Source organism: Chionomys nivalis, chromosome 17 (assembly GCF_950005125.1).
Source record: "Chionomys nivalis chromosome 17, mChiNiv1.1, whole genome shotgun sequence".
NCBI lineage: Eukaryota > Metazoa > Chordata > Mammalia > Rodentia > Cricetidae > Chionomys > Chionomys nivalis.
Window position 1 is genome coordinate 24,150,957 of NC_080102.1, and position 18,496 is coordinate 24,169,452.

Below are 18,496 nucleotides of genomic sequence, written 5' to 3' on the forward strand. Positions count from 1 at the left end.
TTCTGTCATTCCTTATCCTGTCACTGGAGGCAGAGATGGTATTTCTCACGCTGAATGCCACTGATTTTGTGAGACAAGAGATGGCTAATGGATCTAATAAAAATACACAAGTGAAATGGCCCTTGAAATCATTTGACCGCCTCGAGGCTGGTATAAATGGCAGTATTTTACAAGGTGTTATGAGGATGGGGAGTCCTACAAAGCTGATATCTAAATAAGGGTAGTTTTATTCTCTGAGTCCCTTTGAAACGTGTCCTTCATACTTGGAAAGGAGACCTAAATACTGACTGCTTTTTTAAGACTGACAAGAACAGCAAAAAAGAACTAAGAGAAGCCAGATGTTATAAGAGAATCATTCCTTCAAAATAACCTTGGAAATGAGATCATGAGGAAGTGCCTGATTTAGAGAAATGAAAACTACATCTGAGAGCCTTTGGTTGATGCTCCATGTTCCAACCTATGCCATCCAAACAATGAATGGAGGGATGCAAAAATTTCTGATTATCTCCAAGAAAACATGCACATGCTTGCTTATGACTGTGTGTAAGAGGCCGGCATCAGAACCTACCAGAAAGTTCATTCTTTTTCCAAGCGTTCTTGGTCAGATTCCAGCCTTTTCAATCTACTTCAGTCATAGCAGCCCAAGAGTCTATAGTAAGAGGAAATGTTCTGATGTGTCTGATACATCTTTACTGAAACCGGTTAATCCTCCTCATAATTTTGACTTTCTTTATATAGTGTACAGACAACTGAGAGAAATTCTGAACACAGAAAATATCAATTTTACTCCAGCCAAAGCATTATCTAAAGATGTTCTTGGGTGGCAAATAGTAACATTTATGTGGTAGGAAATAGTAACATTAAACGGATGTTTCGAAAGCATTCAGCAAAGAATTTGGTTCGTGTCATGAAAATTACAATGGTTTTTACTGAATAAAAATGAACAAGAGCTAATAGCTGATTTGTGTACTAAATGTGAAGCTCTCCTCAACTTAACTTCATATGCCTTCAATGTTTTTAAGAGCTATTTTTTATTTTTCTGCTCTTTCAAAACCATCTCATTAGACAACTAAATTCTTGACTGTTAACCTCTTTGCTTTCTTCTGTGTGCATAGCTCAGTCTTATTCCCATTTTCACTGTGCTAAGAGGAAAGCTATTCCATGCGTGTATTTATTTGTTTATTTGATTGACACGTCTCCATATAGAACTAACTAGGGTGATAAAGTTGCCCTAGTGGTACCCAATCTTTCTCAGTGTTTTCCATGCTACCAACAACATGTGGCAAATCATTTGTCCATGTGTATGCATATGTGTAGGTATGGACAGGGTAAAATAATTGCTTATGAGTTTACACTCTACTCTTTTCACTCCTTCAAGGTCTTTGTGACATGAATTGCTATATAATCACTTCTGTGTATCATATCTTTTACGGACTGTATCACAAAAATACTTTAAGCTACATGAAAACCAGGCACTCTGAAAATGTGGGATTTTGTCATTATAGAGCTGGATAGTCTGGGCTTAGGAGACATATTGAAATAGATTTGAATTCCATATCCACTGCCTTGGAAAAGGTACTCAAATTCTCTGAGGCTTCTACACCTGTCAAATGGTAAAACTAACACCTACACTAGAGGTGTTGTAACAATACATGAGGTGACAAGTATAAAGTACTTATGATAGAGCCTGCTGTGATGGTAAGGGATGGGATGAGAATGTTTCCTTGTAATGCTGCACCCAGAATCAGTTTATTGCCTGCACATAAGCATTCACTGCATTTCTCCTGCACAGCAACCTCACCACTCATAGGTATTTTGACATGCATTGTTAGGATGCGAGTGTCAGTGGCTGGCCCAAGAGCACAAAAAAGAGTGCAAACTCCATGAGAACAGAAACTGTGACTTTTTATCTTTCTCCAGTGTCCAGAACATGAGGTTAGTGGAGCCCAGGCGAGTAGAGCATGAAGTGAACAGATCAAATGCTCTGAGCTATGCCAGATGGACTGGCCCAAAATAACATCAAAGGTGGTTAGAAAGACAGTTCTTGCAGGAACGTGAAGAAACTCATGTGGGAAAGATAAGAAAACACTTGGGTGGCTTGTTCTCATAGGAAGAGACACCGCCTCTGGAGCTACTCAAGCGCTGGATGCTCTTAGATAAACAGCCCATCTTTCTCATTCTTCAGACACATCCCAGAAGCCAAGGCATCCAGTGTGCCTGCTCCAATGATCTAAAGGCAGTGGTGGGAATACCTCTCTTAATGAGTGACAAATCTGTACTTGATTAAGTGAATAAAGATTGGAATCCTGGTACTCCAGAATACAGGACATATTAAGAGTGAACCTTCTACTGATTTTCATTAGTTGCTTTAAATAGCTCTGGAACTGTAGAATTTATTCTGAGGGTTTACCATCACCCAGGTTTGGATTGGTATAAAAATACTTAATTTATTCAGATATACACTGTATGACGTCATCTACTCCCCCAGCTCTGTATGCCAGGCTAGCTGTTCCTAGAGCTGGAGCAGAAGCTCTGAGGATTCTCCTGTCTCTGCTTTACATGTCCCTGAAAGAGTGATGGGGTTACAGATGCTTCCACTAAGTTTCCAGCTTTTATATTAGATTCTGGGGGACCAAACTCAGGTCCCCAAGCTGGCACAGTCTTTACCCACTGAGTCATCTTGCTAGCCCTTAGTTTATTTTACTAACTCCTATGGGCAGAGGATTATAAACATGTCAGTGAGGTCAAACCCTTTGTCTTGTTTCCTGTCTTGTACTGACAGGTGCTGGGCTCAAGTCACATTTACTGGGTGACCAGGTATATGCCTTTTCTTCTTAAACAAAGACTAAATTTTTTTTTAACACAATGAGGATATTTTTGCATGAGTACAAAAACATCTGTTGGAGTGACAGAAGGCTATTAACCTGACTGTCTCTGCTACTATAAAATAATAAGCAACTCTTTGTGCCTGATTTTATTTCTAAAGACAATTTGAATCAAGGTATTTTTTTTCTTCTTGGACCACTGACAGCCTCTCAGAAACTGTCAAGTTCATACTGGCTCAAGTGTTGTCCTAGGGACCTTTCGACATGAGTCACTCCTAATTATGCCCACTCAGCCAAAGGACAAAGGAATAAGGCTGAATTTTCAGAAAAACTGAATCCACTGTGAATATGTCTTGAAATAGGTATCCTCTTGCACAATCAGAATTGTAAGGGCAGTTGACCAACAGGCACTTGTGTTTCAGACGAGATCATTGAGCAACTCTGCAGTCTGTAAACTATGTGCCAGGATGAAGAGAATTGGCACAGATACAGAAAGAGGCTTTCTCAGAGGGAGATGTTTCAGGATCAAACAGATGATGTCAGAATTGGAAGAAAGAAGGAAATCTCATTTTCATTGATATGCTTTGATTTTAATACCTAACCTACTAAAATGCCAACATCAAAAGTCAAAATGCCCAACCAATCACAGAATATGTATTTATCTTTGCCTAATTTTTATTCTACATAAAGAACTTGGCCCATTTTAGGGCAGTGCATGGCTTATGGAACACTATACTTAGGAAGTTCTTTCCAAATAAGTGCCCAAGCCATTAAACTCTCCAAAGCTCTAAGGGTTTTATTCAGGTTTCTCTGGCTGGGAACATCTGTCTGTAGCTGTCATTTTCATCCTAAACTTCCTTCAGAGAGTCTTGTTTCAGAAGTGAGTGAGGGCCAGAAGTTGAGAGATACTATCTTCCTTCAAGAACTATAAAAACAGAAAGAAGCAAGATGGGTGATTCCACCAAGGACAAGTTCTTTGCTGGATGATGAAGCCTCACAACTTCCAAGATATAGGTGGATGTCGTAATAAAAGACAGGGAGTTAAGATAAAGAAATGCTACCCAAAGGACAAATATGAAGATCAGAAGGCATCCAGAAAGACCTTCAACCCCAATCACAATTAACAACAAAAATCAATAAGATGATGCTATTCACTTTTTATCAAATTGATATTTTTAAGAAAGTATAGGCACCCATCCTCAAAGAAATTTCATAGTGTTTATGAAATACTCTAAAAGTACATCTTCTATTTGTGTCTTTAAGATCTCACCTTAAGTAAAGAGCAAGCATGAATGTGTTTAAATGTGAAAATGGCCATGGAGACAGAGTTGGAAACTCACTGTAGTGAAAGACTGAAAATGTAAAAACAAAATGGTCTAAACATACAATGGGACAGCATGCAGTTACTAAAATTATTGTCTAATTAAATACCAATATGGAAAAAGACTCAAGCACAGAATCATTAAAACTGCTCCTGACCTTTATGTACAGAATAGTCTGGTTTATAGAAACGCACAAATAAGCACATCCCTTTAAGCCCTCGGTGGTTGATGCTGAAATGTCAGTATGCTGAAAGATCAAGAAAGATTTCATTTTCTTTATTTCCTCACATACTTAGTGTGAAATAGTGCTACTAAAAATACATCATCAACATTATTCTCTCTCTCTCTCTCTCTCTCTCTCTCTCTCTCTCTCTCTCTCTCTCTCTCTCTGTGTGTGTGTGAGTGAGTGTGTGTGTGATATGACGGCACATGTTTGAGCATTAAGTGTGAACACTCGTGTGTCATGGTACATGTGTCAGCATGTTTGGTGGTAGCCCCCACCCTCTGCCTCATTTTAGATAGGATTGTGTTGTACGCTGTTCCAAGTACTCCCAGCTATCTCTGCCTTTCACATCACTAAAGCAATGAGCTGTGTGCTTAGCTTTGCATGGGTTCTGCGGATCCTTTTATAGCAAGTGCACTGCCCACTTTTGTGCTCCATGGTACAAATGTATTGTTTTATGTGAGGAAAACCCAATATTATCAAACATATTTAATAAACATGTTTAACTATATCACTCTTTTGATGTCCTAATCCTTGAGGGTCCCCAAGATCTGTAAGTTCCATTGAAATATAGTTAACCTTACTAAAGAAAGACAAATTTTCTCTATGAAATATTGGACTTTTGATAATTGAGCCCTCCCTCTTTCATCAGAGCTCTGTTCAAAATGTCCTCATGAATTTGCTGATAAAGAAAACGTTGAGCATGGATTGTGATTTGGCCAAGACCACAGGAAATACATCATGGGTGAATTTTCTTTTTGTGGGTGTTTATATGTTTCTATGATGTGTGTGCATTTATGTGTGCACATAGGTCAGTGGGCAATGGTGGGTGTAGGTCCTCACTTTTCTCTTTGTTTGAGACAGGGTGCCTTTTCTGTTTGCCACTACATAACCAGCCTTTTGGCTTGGAAGTTTCTGTGGATGCCCTTTTCTACCCTTCTTATCTTTCTAATGCACACTGGAATCACAGATTTTTGTTGGCATATTTGGTTTTCTGTAGATTCTGGGAACGTGAATTCAAATCCTCACATTTGCCTACCAAACCATCTCTCTCATCCTTTCTGCATTTTCTTATTCATCCAGCAAGTACTTGTGCAACACTAGGAGATGTGTAATAGCCTCATTGCACATGAGACTGTTAATAAACATATCAGTTCTTATAAACTATGACAAAGCAGTAGCATTTCTATACATTCCAATGGAGCTTTGAGCTCTGTGATTCACTCATAAAGAAGAGATGACCGAATCTTCATTCCTTTTATTCATGCTGCCTAAACAGAATCAAGCCTATTATTTCAAATAAAATTGCAAGGCTGTACTCAATGTTTTCATTTCTGTTTTTCCTTTTAGTGAATGTACTTTTATGATCCAAATTTCCTTTTTAAGAACTAGGGTAGGACAGTGGGGAAACGGGGGTTGGGAATTTTAAATAATCTATGCATTAAAAATGCTAAAAGATACACAGTTTTACTTAAAATGTGAATTCTTGATAGTGAGAACATGTAGACATCTCTGAAATCAGGGTGACTGTTGCTGCCACAGGGATCTTAAAACTGGAGCTCTTTCCAGGGAGGTGTTTGATTGTTTCTTCTAGCCACCAGGTGGCACTATCAACCAATACCACTTTAAATTTTCTGCCTGAGGCTTTTCTTTAGATTACACCCAGACTATGAGTTTGGGAGCAAACCTGTGGAAATTTTATTTTGAAATTTAGATCTTGGGGCATTTTTTTTCTTCTTTACCTATTCTCCAATAGGACTAGGCATATGGGTTCCTCAGTGCTCCTATGTACTGGGTGGATTTTTTTCCTTCTCATCTTTACCCAGACTGTGCTAACCTGGCTCTCTGTGTGTGGTATCTTCTGCATGTGCATGTGCTTGTGTGAGTGTTTGTTTGTGTGTGTGTGTGTGTATGTGTGTGTGTGTGTGTGTGAGAAAGAGAGAGAGAGAGAGAGAGAGAGAGTTGTTCATGCTTCCCATAGATCTTTAATGCTGTGTGATTTTTGTTTCTGAATGACAGAGAAAACACTACCCCTGGATTGATGATACCTAGAGTCAATAAAATATGGTTCCTAGCTTTAGAATTCTATGACCTGTGCTTATGCTCTTAGCGGGTCAGTATTCTCTTCTCAAGTGTGAGATCAGACTTTTCTCTAAGGATATCAGGAGTTAATGTATCACACCAAAGCTATTCTCTGTTTCTAGCATCCTGTGTTCTGAGAATCTTGTTATTACTTTGCTAAGGTTTTAGGACATTTTCCTACCTCAACCTTTTCCCTGCCTCTTCCATCTGCCTCTTTTTCACCCAAAGTTCTCAAAGGGTAAGAATGGACAGGCTTTTCTTCTTCAAGAAAGCATGTGTAGGAGCAAGCCCTGGGAACCTGGGCAGAGGTGTGTCATGAACAAGCACACCAGCCTTTGTATCGTGTTCACTTTTAATCCAAGTCCCCAGGGCTTCCAAACTATTCCTCTCTGTCTCTCCTGATCAATTAAAAGCTGAATAGCATAATAGCATCTACTTTATTCTGGTGTCTTAGTCATTTTATACTACCAGCTGTAGATCCTTAATTGAAGGCACTTATTACACATTCTTTGCTTAGCAGAAACCTAGTCTATAGAGAGGATCTCAGGGTAAGAGACACCGAAGAAAGTCAATGGGACCTCAACAAGGCAACTAAATGTCTCTTTTAGTTTGCTACCCTCCTTACCACTGAGTACCATAGAGAACATGTTAGGTGGTACCTGACTTGTTCACCAACGAGCAGATCTCACATGTACTGTAATACTACCCTCTAACTGTTCTGGAAGAATGCCCCCTGTCAAGGAAATCAACCCCAGACATGCATTGCCTGACATTTTTTTTGTTCTAGTACAAGGGAGCTGCAAATAAGATACAGACACTATTATTTAAAACACACTAGATACTGCAGTCTGCAGGGGTTAAGATACTAGCGAGGCAAATACACTTCTAGTAAGAAGGAAATAAAAGGGTTTTGTTCACTCCTGGGTAGAACTACAGTGTCTACACAGGCTAATGGAGAAGATTCTCTGCAAAGCCACTCTGCTCATTGTCCTAGTTCCTTTTATAGAGCACCCAGGAAACAAAATGATCTTAATTCTGGTCTGTAAGCCCTTCATTATATTATGAATAAGAAAATCACACCTGCTATTCTTGGGGGGGTGTTGATTGAGGCAAAAATGTTTCTTTCTTTTCCCTTTGCTTAGTGTGTACACACAATGGAATTTAAATTGGGAACTGAAAGTAGAAGACTTTCGGTTTAGAGTTCGTAGTCTGTAGGTAGCAATCAGAGAAACTCACTGGGAGCAGGGCATGTGCACGGAGCTGTGAATTCTCCTAACCAGAGGAAAGCTTAATCTCCCAGGCAGCTGAGCAAACTCACAAGAGACTTGCTCACTGGAGCTTCGTGAAACATTGGATCAAACTCCCGAAATTTGCTTGCAAATGCCCTGCTGTTCTTTCTGGAGGCTCCTGCAGATGCCCAACACCTCCTATGCTCAGCCAGCGAAGGTTTGTCTGCTCCTAACCGTGAAAATGCATAGTTCATCTAAGCAGGTCACTTTATGCCTCTTCCCTTCTCCCCCAATACAGAGCTGGGGCAGAAGAAGGGAATGGAAAATGGCCACACAGCGATGCCTTGCCATATTGGAACAATTTGCCTAAGCTAAGCATTGACTAGGAGACTTTCATAATAACCTGTGTGATGGTTTATGATTGCTAAATTGAGAGAATCCAGAATCATGTAGTAAAGGAACTTCTGAGCTTGTCTGTGAGGGATTACCTAGAAGTTAGCTCCTGGACACACAAGGGGTTTTATTGAGTAGGTTAGTTCTGTATTTACCCTAATGGCAGGTAGCATTACTCCATGGACTGTCTCTGTGAACTGAATACAAAGATGAAAGGGAGCTGGTACAAGTGTTTATTGTTCTTTTCTTTCTGACTGTGAAGGCTATGCAACCGGCTCTTCCAAGTACCCTGATTTCCTTGCCGTGATGGACTGTCCCCCGAACTGTGAGTCAAAAGACATCTTTTCTTCCTTTAGTATTTTATGTCAATTCTTAAAATTATAATAACAAACAAGTAACCAAGATAACTCATGATTGAGACGTGTATGGTACCCTTCTTTCCCTTCTTTTACAGAAAGTGAAGTCACTCTACTTGTCAAAGGTCACATAGAAAGGAAGTAGCAAGGAAGCAATTCAGCCTGACTCAGAATCCATAGCATATCACCAAATTGTGATTGGAGATGGATTCTGAGCCAGCAAACAATTGGAAAACTGGCTAACACATAAAGATCTAAGAGATACAGGGTTCACTGCTGACATTTACATCAGCGTTTGAGAGTCCACATATGTTAGGCTATCAGGGTTACAGTGAAATGAATGCATCCCAGAGTGGACACAAAGGCTTAGCAAAGATACTTGTCTTCATAGTCTCAAAATGGAAAAAAAAAACTCTTTTGATGTTTAATGAATCAAGGCTTCCTTGTTCTTTAGGCATCTTTCTCTTAAAGCTCAGAGACGAAGATCTCCTTGTCTACCGATCATCTCCTTTCATGGCCTTCCATACACTCATTATTTCCAAAGAGAGTAAGAGAAAACAGTACTGAATCAAATCTATCAAATCAAACCAAACAAGCAAGAAACGGAAAGCAAGACCACAGCCCTTGCGCACTCTAATCCCACAAACATGGACAAGAATTTACTTGAGAAAAAGCCGCCGTGGAGACTCAGTTCTACCTTGTGCTCCAGGCTGGAGTCTTTAAACATCAGTGAGAATGGCTTGATATGCTCTCTTCTCAGCTTATCGCCACTCCGCAAGTCGATGGTATGCTCTATTCTCTTGTTAATTTCCTCAGGCCCAGACTGGACATGCAAAGCTTGTGCGAGATGGTTTGGAAGCAGATTTATTGAATTTCTTGTTAGGGCAGCCAGAGTCTAGAGGGAAAGCACATGCAAACACAATAAACCTGCTAGTCCCCTTTGGATCCAAAAAGAAATGCAATGTTTTTTTTAGATCATGTTGCATCGCACACAGTCACGGCATTCCATGCAGTTGTATTCAGTGGCGCCTACAACACTTGGGTCAGTTAGCATTTGATTCAGAGAAACACAACCTGGCAAAGTATCACATGGAGAGGAACACTCTCTTTCCTCCGTGTAGGTTCACTGAATTCCTTTGGTTGAGGCATTTAGGCAGCTGTTGCCCGAGAAATGTGAATCACTGCTCTTTCTCTAACTAAGCACATCTCAGGTATGAGAGAAAGAGAACCAAAGAAATAGCAGGAAATCTGTGTGTCCAAAAAGCCCACCAAAATGAGCTCCCTCCACTGAATAGATTCCATGTTTGGATGAGGTCTTTCATTTAACGGTGATGAGAAGACTCAGGGTGCCTTGTGGCTTGCCTTTGGTATTTAAGCATCCCGCAAACACAGACACTCAGATGTGCCAGGCTCTGCTTCTCAAACTTGAGAAATATTAATAAGGTTTATTTTTTTTACACATAGAATGTTTTCTTCCAACACAAACCATTATATATCTATATTTTTATATAGATATATGTATAATAATCTTTAGACAAAAGTGCAAGCAATTCCAGCATCTCACTGTTTCCCAGGATTACACAGCGTCAGGTGGAAGAAGGTGTACCACCATGGCTGGTAAACGGACATGGGGACATGGATGCAGAGATTGCATTGGCTCATGAGGACATAGCAGAGACCTTGTCTCCTGGTGATTCAACAGCCACTGATGAGAATCAACTGGCTGGCTCTAGCCAAATGCAATACTCAACTTACAGCTCCAATTTCAGATGGCTTATTAAAGAAAATTAAAAATTAAATCAAACAAACCTTAAGTTGGCCTAAAGGAATAGAGGAGCAGAGGAGCCCAGTCCCCCATCAGGGATTTCCCCGAGTAGAAGCAGAGGCTGTGGTGCATCTGTGAGGAAGTACACACTCCCCACTTTGGTGTAGGCTCACAGCCTCTGCTTTCCTCTACCAGTCTCTTTATTTTGTATGCTTAGAACACAGGCTAGACCTACATAAGTTACAGAATCATCCCAGGAAAGCACAAGAAGGGTGATGGAGCATTTTAAGATCCTTTGGCCCCAATCTTTCATGCATCTATAGTCTTGGATAGACTTGTTCAAGAGCTACTTTCTCAAAGCTGATATGAACCCACTGACTTTGGAGTCCAAACAGAGTCATGGGCTCTAACCTCTTTGAAATCATCTAGTCCGTGTGATAATGATTCTTCCTATAGCATTGTTAGGAATAGTCAATGTCATATAAATTTGATATCTCTAAAGAACTCTATGGTAAATCTTCATCAGAGATAGCATCGGCTAAAAACCCCTTCTTCAGTCCCAGGATAATGGGTGGAGTAAAACATTCCAACATGGCTAAGCAAAATATACTCTCATTCCACTGACATAATTGATTTCAGCAACAAGTACCTAGGAAATTACTATAGATAAAAGGACAGATGTTCAGGGGAGGTAGGCAAGAAAGGGCAAGGGGGAGAGGAGGTCAGGAGTTGAAAGAAGGAAGCAGGGGCCAATGTTGCAGAAAATTGAGCAGCAGAGTCCACCCCAGGTCAAGACACTAAGAACTGGTGTGGCTATGCGGCTGCAGGAACAGAACTGGTGGTCCCTCGGTAGATCTCCCATTTGGTTTCATAGGCAACAACTCTTCCTGTGCAGTTTGGACACAACTTATTTTTTTTCTGTCTTGGAGAGGAGGTGGGAAGGATGATGAGGTTGCCCCTATCTAGGTGTTGTTTATTGTGGCTAAGGGATGCCAGAATGCTTTCCGGAAGTGTTAACAGCTGGAGCTCAACAGCTGCAGTATATGCATGCATTTGGAAGGAGACATCTCCATAGCTGTTTATAATTTTAATGTGCTTACAGGTTTCCTTCTTCGAATTAAATCAAGCACATCCATTCTGCTAGTTCATCATGCCTGCAGCCCCGAGACTCCCAAGTTTCACGGAGCAGGCAAGTTTCAAAACATGTTTTGGGGACAGATTTGCCATAATAGCAGCATTTACCACAAGTGCAGCTTTAGGGCACATGCTCTCAAGGAAAGATCAACATTAAACGAACTCAAGAGGCCAAGCAACAGTATTTCATAAAAAGAAGGACTTGGACATTTTTTTCCCAACAAAAATGACATAGCCTTGAAATAAAAAACAACCCTTGGATCACATTGAATTAATTAATTAGCTGTTAATTGTTTTCTTGTAAGATTGAGGATCAAACCCAGGGTTTTGCATACATCAGGTCAATGCTCTATTCTTGAGCTGTGTCCCACGTAAACACAAGTGATTGAATAAGCTGTCTATTCTGCTTTTTTTTTTTTCTCATGCTGATGTGGACTGATGAAAACTATCACTGGGAACTGATGCTAGTCTGTAAGAGGCCTGGGAACTGGGCATAAATTTTGTTGTTTGCTGACCAGAGTATTTTTTGGTATTCACTGACCACTTCTGTAAGGCCAGTGAAATCTTGCCTACTCACAGGTCCCCTCTGTGGTCCTGGATACCAGTATGCTTGTTCCCAATGAGAATGAATTTGTTCTCAACTCTCTTTTCATTTATCAGTACCATCCAGATGCAGTTCCTAGTTGGGAAGGCGATGCTTCCACTAAAATGTTGTGGGGGGGAATCCCAGCTGTATTTAAGCTGCATATAGTAAAGAAACAAAATCATCTCAAAACGTCAAGCAGATTGAAATAGGAAAAAGACACCAGCCAGTCAAATACGTTTGTGTAGCTCCCAAAGCAATACAAAGGATACATGACTTTTGAGGTGACTATAGTTTGGGATGTTCTTTGACACCCTACACCAGAAAATAATTGGATTTTGTTCCATGTTCACCTTAGTGGATTGATGCTGCCAATACTGGCAGTCCAGATACTTGTATCTTTACAGCAATTTGTTTGCAAGGAGAATTGGGAAATATAAGACATGAGTCATTTGTCTACATAAAGTCATGCCAGAATGAGCTATTTTAAATAGCACAATACTTTCTATTCTTTTAAAGCCACCTAACATAGAAGAGCTAGGTTGAGATCAGGTCAAAACAGAGTTGGATTTTGCAAACGATTACAGTTTTAAATATACACTTTAATATAAGATTGATAAAAATATATTATTTAATGTTCAGTTGTACTATGTATTCACAGTTTTAGCTGGTGTTTCTAGATATTTATGAACTCAGGATGAAGTAGGAATATATTTTATGATAATCAGATACTACTGTATCATTATAAATAGATGATGCCATAAATAAATCATAAATCATGCTGTTCATCTTATTTGGTGCTTTAGATATCATCAGAGAGACAAAATCAACAGTGTCAATGTTAGTTATTGCTTGGGTTGAATTCTCATGTCAAACTTTCATTGTAAAACAGATGCGGTAGTACCCAGAATTGTCCTTGTTGTCTGCATACACTCTTCAGGCATTTCTGAAATTACTCTCGCTTCCACAGAGCTTAAGACATACCAAAGCCCATATGTGGATTACAGATCTTCTGTAGGCAAGATTATGAAGACAGGGCCTTGCTTGAGAGTGTGGGAGTGGTGAAAATACCATGACAGGGTCTAGGGAGCTTTTGTTAGCTGTATTTGAGTGGGGGTGGGATGCTCATTGTTTGCTTTGTGATATAAAAACTTTTCTGTGAGAATCTTCTTCTTTTCCTTTGAAGCCACTGAATCCCTACTCCTTTCAGTTCCTGCCACTTCCCAAATGGCCGTAACACTATTTGGCCTTGGTTCCTAGTACTAGATTTAAGGCAGAAAGTACACCTGTGAGACCCATCCATTTTCCACTGTGAAAAGGGGAGTAGGAAAGAATGTAACAGCTGGAAGATGGGGTGAAGAGTTGTGAAATGTCATAGCTATTGTCATTCAAATTCACAGAAGCTGGGATATGTGTACAGTGTCCATCAACAACTAGGTGTGGATAGAAGAGGTGTTCAAGGGAACCCCATTCTCCACTGCTGAACTCTTTGCTACTGATTTAGAAGTCATTGCCCTCAGTTGTGCCCATCGGTGACCCCAACAGACCTCCATGTGTAGTTATAATCCTACAGTTACACACATAATACAAGTTAAGCTAAGTAGATCACAAAACAAAACCAAAAAGTTAGAGATCTGGGACACAGACTGGCAGGAAGGAAGGGAATTAGCAGAAACATAAAGGAGACACAAAAGCGATGAGGCAAGAGAGTAAATCTGAGCACATTCTTCGCAGCATTGCTGCCGGTTCTTCAAGTCACGCGGTCTCATGACCAAAGCCTTCCACTTCACTCTTTCCCACCATGTTCCAAGAAACACACACACACACACACACACACACACACACACACACACAAAACAGGGTTCTGCATGATACTGTGATTCTGTAGACCAGTTGGCCAGGAAATGGGAATCTAATATTTGCTTCCTTTTGCATCTCTCTCTAGCTGCATTGAGGCAGGAGACTTGGTCTTTTTTATTGACAGTTACCCATGATAATGCCTCACATTTTATAGTTGCTCAGTGCATGTTTGTTGAACAGGCATATTAAAAAAGCTATGTACTGAGATCTCCTAATACATACAAGTGAGGTAGAGGCATGCATGAGATTTGTAGACACAAGACTTCAGGCTTCTGCCCTGTTCAGTCCTGAGCATACGCATGTTCTTCATCTTCTTTCAAAATGAAATCAGATATAGTCATCTTCTGGGAGTGTATTCTGAGCATACATTGTCCTTAGCAGAGAACTTGTTTCTTGAGCATGTGTGTGCTTGTTCATTAGTCTCTGATCTCCTTGAAATAAGGCACAGTGCCTCATGTATGACCAAGTTTCTATCACTTGATGTGTTTGCTAGGTTTTTAATAAATATGCATTGAATGAACAACAGAGTGGATGGATGTTAGGGTGTCTATGTCAAGATTACCTCTAGGGAAGTGTTACTGGTCTTTATTATTAACGGCCATGTTATTATTTCCCATTTTCCTCTGACATAACTCTAAATTTAGAAAGATCCTCTGTACCAAGCCTTGCTAAATAAAAATAGTATTTTCTGAGCTTTGTTTCTGGTTTTTGGCTACCAGATCATCATGAAATAAATGACACTAGTACCATGACAGCTGACATTACAGTGAAGAGCAAAAACCTTTAAATTTTAAAGCATAAAAGCATCCCTGTGGTGCCTCTCAGTATGAGGTCTCCTTTGCATTCTGGGAGTGCAGAGACTGCCTTTCAGATTACATCTCCCAGTGCTACTAGAGAGGTTCAAAAGTGATAACTTTGAGTCTTTTCTGGAACCGAGCCCTGACTAACTTCAGCTTAAGCATGTCCCTTTAGCTGATTTGCTTAAGAAGGTTAAGTGAGGGAAAGGACTCTGTATTATTTTGCTCCACTATTAGGTGATTGTGGTATCCTCGATATCCAGTTACAAGTGGGTATGGCTTAGGGACAGCTCACTGCTGATTTGGATAAACCTATAGAGGATAACACCATCAACAAATCCAGGACTTCACCAAAGCTTCTCCCATTTGACCTGAAGCCTGTCAGTTCTCAAAGTCTGCTTATTTCCAGTTCCAGACGAGTATGCACTGAGAAGTAGGATGATCAAAGGCAGGTTTAGCTGGTTTCTGGACCACCCTTCCATCACCTCTGGGGCATATCTTATGCCTGGCCTTGAGCATCTGTCATTCCATTTGCCTGATGTCCACAGTGCTTGGTCTGTGGAAAAGAAAACCTTTCAAGTTCTTATGTATTGTCCTTCGTCTTAAAGGATGCAAGAATAATATTTGGACTGGATAGGAACATCCCATGTACATACAGTAATACAATTCATTTTCTTTATCGTTTGTTAAGATACAAATTCAATCATAAGAGGATGCTCTTCTTTTACAAGAGTTTAATTTGTCTTTTTGGTGGGTGATAATCATATAGTAAAAGGGCGCACAGTGGTGTTATACTATATACATATGGTAGGAAAAGTGAATCATACTAATTTGCATATTCACTTCCTTAAATAATTACCATTTTTCTTTTTAAGAAAGCTCTTGGGATAGTTTTAGCACTCTGGATTTGAGAGTTCAAAGAGAATGTTGCCCTGTTTGGAAAAGACAGAATTATGTTTTTCTCAAGTCTAGGGATGAGGAGCACAGATTTCTTCAAATGTGAGTTGACATTTTTGTTTTTTTAAAGAAGGCACAGAGTAACATTTAGATAAACATCAACTTGGGTGACATTTCCTAAAATATCCACATAAAGTCTCCAAAACCTGAATGTTGTATTGTCCCCTTTTATGGGAATAAGATCTATAGGAATTTGAACCAATCCCTACAAGCAAGGCTCAATAGTCAATGACACAATTTTCCTTATTTTCATGAAGAGAAAAGGAAGTATCACATCCAAATGATATGTTTATGAACTTTTTAAAGGTAAGAATCTGATTTACTTTTTCATAGTACTTGCAGCAGTAAGATTTGCTAAAGCAATGTCTAATGAGGTCTTGTTGTGGGAGGAAGTCCCAGGATTCTGGCCTAGAAGAGCCTTTATGTAATTCATATGGTCTTATAGCTTAAACGCCAGGAAATGAAATAACTAGGGTTGGAACGTCCCCTCTATTTTCTGAATTAAGAGTCCAGAATTTTCTCAGAAGCCTATCAGAGGATTCTACTACCATCTGTAACTAGTTTTCCAATGTTCAAAGATGTGTGAATGGTGTCAGTTTGGGGCGCAGGCAATCAGGGCCCCTGATAAATCTCACCTTAGGGAAGAATTCAGAGTTTCCAGATATGGTCTGAATGATGATGTGATGGGGACAGAAAGTTCTTTGCAAGTCTTTGGTTGTCCTTTGTCATCTTCTGTGCTGCAATTTCAAGCTCTCTCAGATGAAGAAAATAACACACGAGCAGCAAGGAATTCCTACTGTTGGCTGATCATGCAGGAGGTGTTTACTAATTTTGTACTAATTTGCATCTTATGAGCTTATTCTTGACCTTTAACTTGTATTATTGAATGGCACCATTAAAACAGCTTTTTTTTTTTAATTTGAGGACTTAAATCCAAGAATATTTAAGCAAAAAGTCTCCCTTTTTTCCTTGTGTGCTCTAGGTGGTGCCCAATGCCCCACCCTTGCTGTTCAGCTCATATTATTGGGTCACGGTTTGGGGAGTAGGGATACTGGTCTTCATTTTTTATTTGCGATGGGATATGCACAGGTTTTCAGCTGTGGCTGAGCCTTCACCAACAACTACAATTTTAGATGTCTGGGTAGAGGTTTCGGAACAGTAGATAGAGCCCAAAGAGCGAACCTTCAGCATCTGAGCCCTAGTTTCCAATCCCTTGTCCAGTTACCCCAGCAATCACAATTATGAACAAATGTCTTCTTACATTGACCCTCTCCTGTCTGAGAAGCTTGCTTAGATTGTGGATTCTGTCACTCAAATGGGGGAAATGTGATTGCATTTGAGTTGTTTCACCCTGGGCTATTTTTTTTTTAAACAAAACAAGGTAGCTGTGAAACTTCTGCTGGTTTCTTGAAACAACATGGTACATCCATTTACAGGTGACCAATTTGAAGCCACCCAATGGGAAGTACAATTGCTAATGGAAATTTCAGTCTTAAAATAGTGTGTCCACGGTAATGCATTCAAGAGATATACCAGCCCCAATCCTGGCTTCATGTCAGGTTAGGGGAGAATAAAGGTAGGGACAGGTTGGGGAGGCAAAGGGACCCCTGATTCAATTGAGAGTGGGAGAGAGAGGAGTGGGCACATAATGGTTTGTTTATGGGACACAGGCAAGTATGAACCCAAGTGACCCTACCACTGAAATCATTGGGCCAAGATGTCTGGCTGTGACTGGAGAGGTGACCACTATCCCATGGACAAAATTATCTTGTGTCCACAGCCTGGAAATTTTCACTCCAGGAAGTGAATGAGGAATACAGACAAGGACCCAAATTACTCAATCCTTCCCACTCCAATATAAAAGGCGTTGGTTTTTGAAAAATGTCAATACTATGAGAAAATGCAGTTTAGGTCAATGTGCCAGCATGTACATGTTTATATGTGTATGTGTTTTTTTAATAGAAATTGGGGAGGGGGAGTTTAAAAGTTCCCTAAACTTTAATCTCCTTCAAGAAGAGAAGTTTTGTTTGAGTTACTGATAGAGGATTCATGTTTGGTGTTTTATGTCTACTAGAATAATTTGTTCAGGTACAATTATATAATATGCTAATCAAATGTAGTTATCAATGTTTTATTTCTTACTTTTATATGTGCATATATATGCATGCATGTGAGTAGCATATATGGGAACGCCCATGGAGGCCTGATCTTCTGGAGCTTGAGGTACAGAGTTTGAAACAGGACAAAATGGAGATGAGAAGAAACTACCTCCGAGGTTGAAAGTGTTTGGGACTTTGGCTGTGTCTTCTTTCTCTCACTGTAGCGTTCTTAGTACACGCTTCCCATGAGAACTGTCTGATCAGTCCTGCTTCTCTTGGTTGCTATTGCTATCCTCAGTGCTTGTTCCTTTTTTTTCTTTCTTTCTTTTTTTTTTGTTTTTTTGTTTTTCATTGGTTATTTTATTTCACATATGAGCAAGGATGGTGAGTTTATTTTTATTTTCCAGTTTTGCACAGAGTAATTTTCAAACCCACACATACATTGATAAGGATTAAATTTTATTATTGGTTGATATAAAATAAATAGAATTCAAATATATAGCATTTAATACGAAATGAAGGAGAAAAATTATTATATAAAATGAAAGCATAAACAAAATCCAGAGATAATTGTGTATTTGTTGTTTAAGTGAATTCTATGAAAATTACAAAATTAACAGTTTTTACTACTGACAGAACTCTCTAAATTAGGCAGGTATGTATCTCAGTAGATTTTAAACATTTTTAAAGTTTTAAAACATTAAGACTTTTACTTAGTAATACTGAAGTATTGTAGTTATTATCTTTCACTCAGACAACACAGCATCAGCCTTTAGACAAATGGTGTTTTCATGTTTTCTAGATGGTTTTTATTTCTTGTTTCTAATCATTTATCATAGATACATTAGTATTTACTCACTGTGACCCAGAG

At 39.5% G+C, this 18,496-nt stretch overlaps 1 protein-coding gene across 3 annotated transcripts in view; it reads right to left on the reverse strand.

Annotated features, from left to right (window-relative positions):
- Positions 1–18,496, reverse strand: part of Adcy8 (adenylate cyclase 8) — a 208,537-nt gene that overhangs the window by 61,562 nt on the left and 128,479 nt on the right. For 2 of the 3 annotated variants that reach the window (XM_057791702.1, XM_057791701.1), the window contains exon 8: positions 9,128–9,325. The exons of the other annotated variant lie outside the window; for it this stretch is intronic. In XM_057791702.1, the coding sequence (XP_057647685.1) occupies positions 9,128–9,325 (198 nt within the window). The remainder of the gene's footprint in view (positions 1–9,127; positions 9,326–18,496) is intronic. 3 annotated transcript variants of the gene reach the window in all.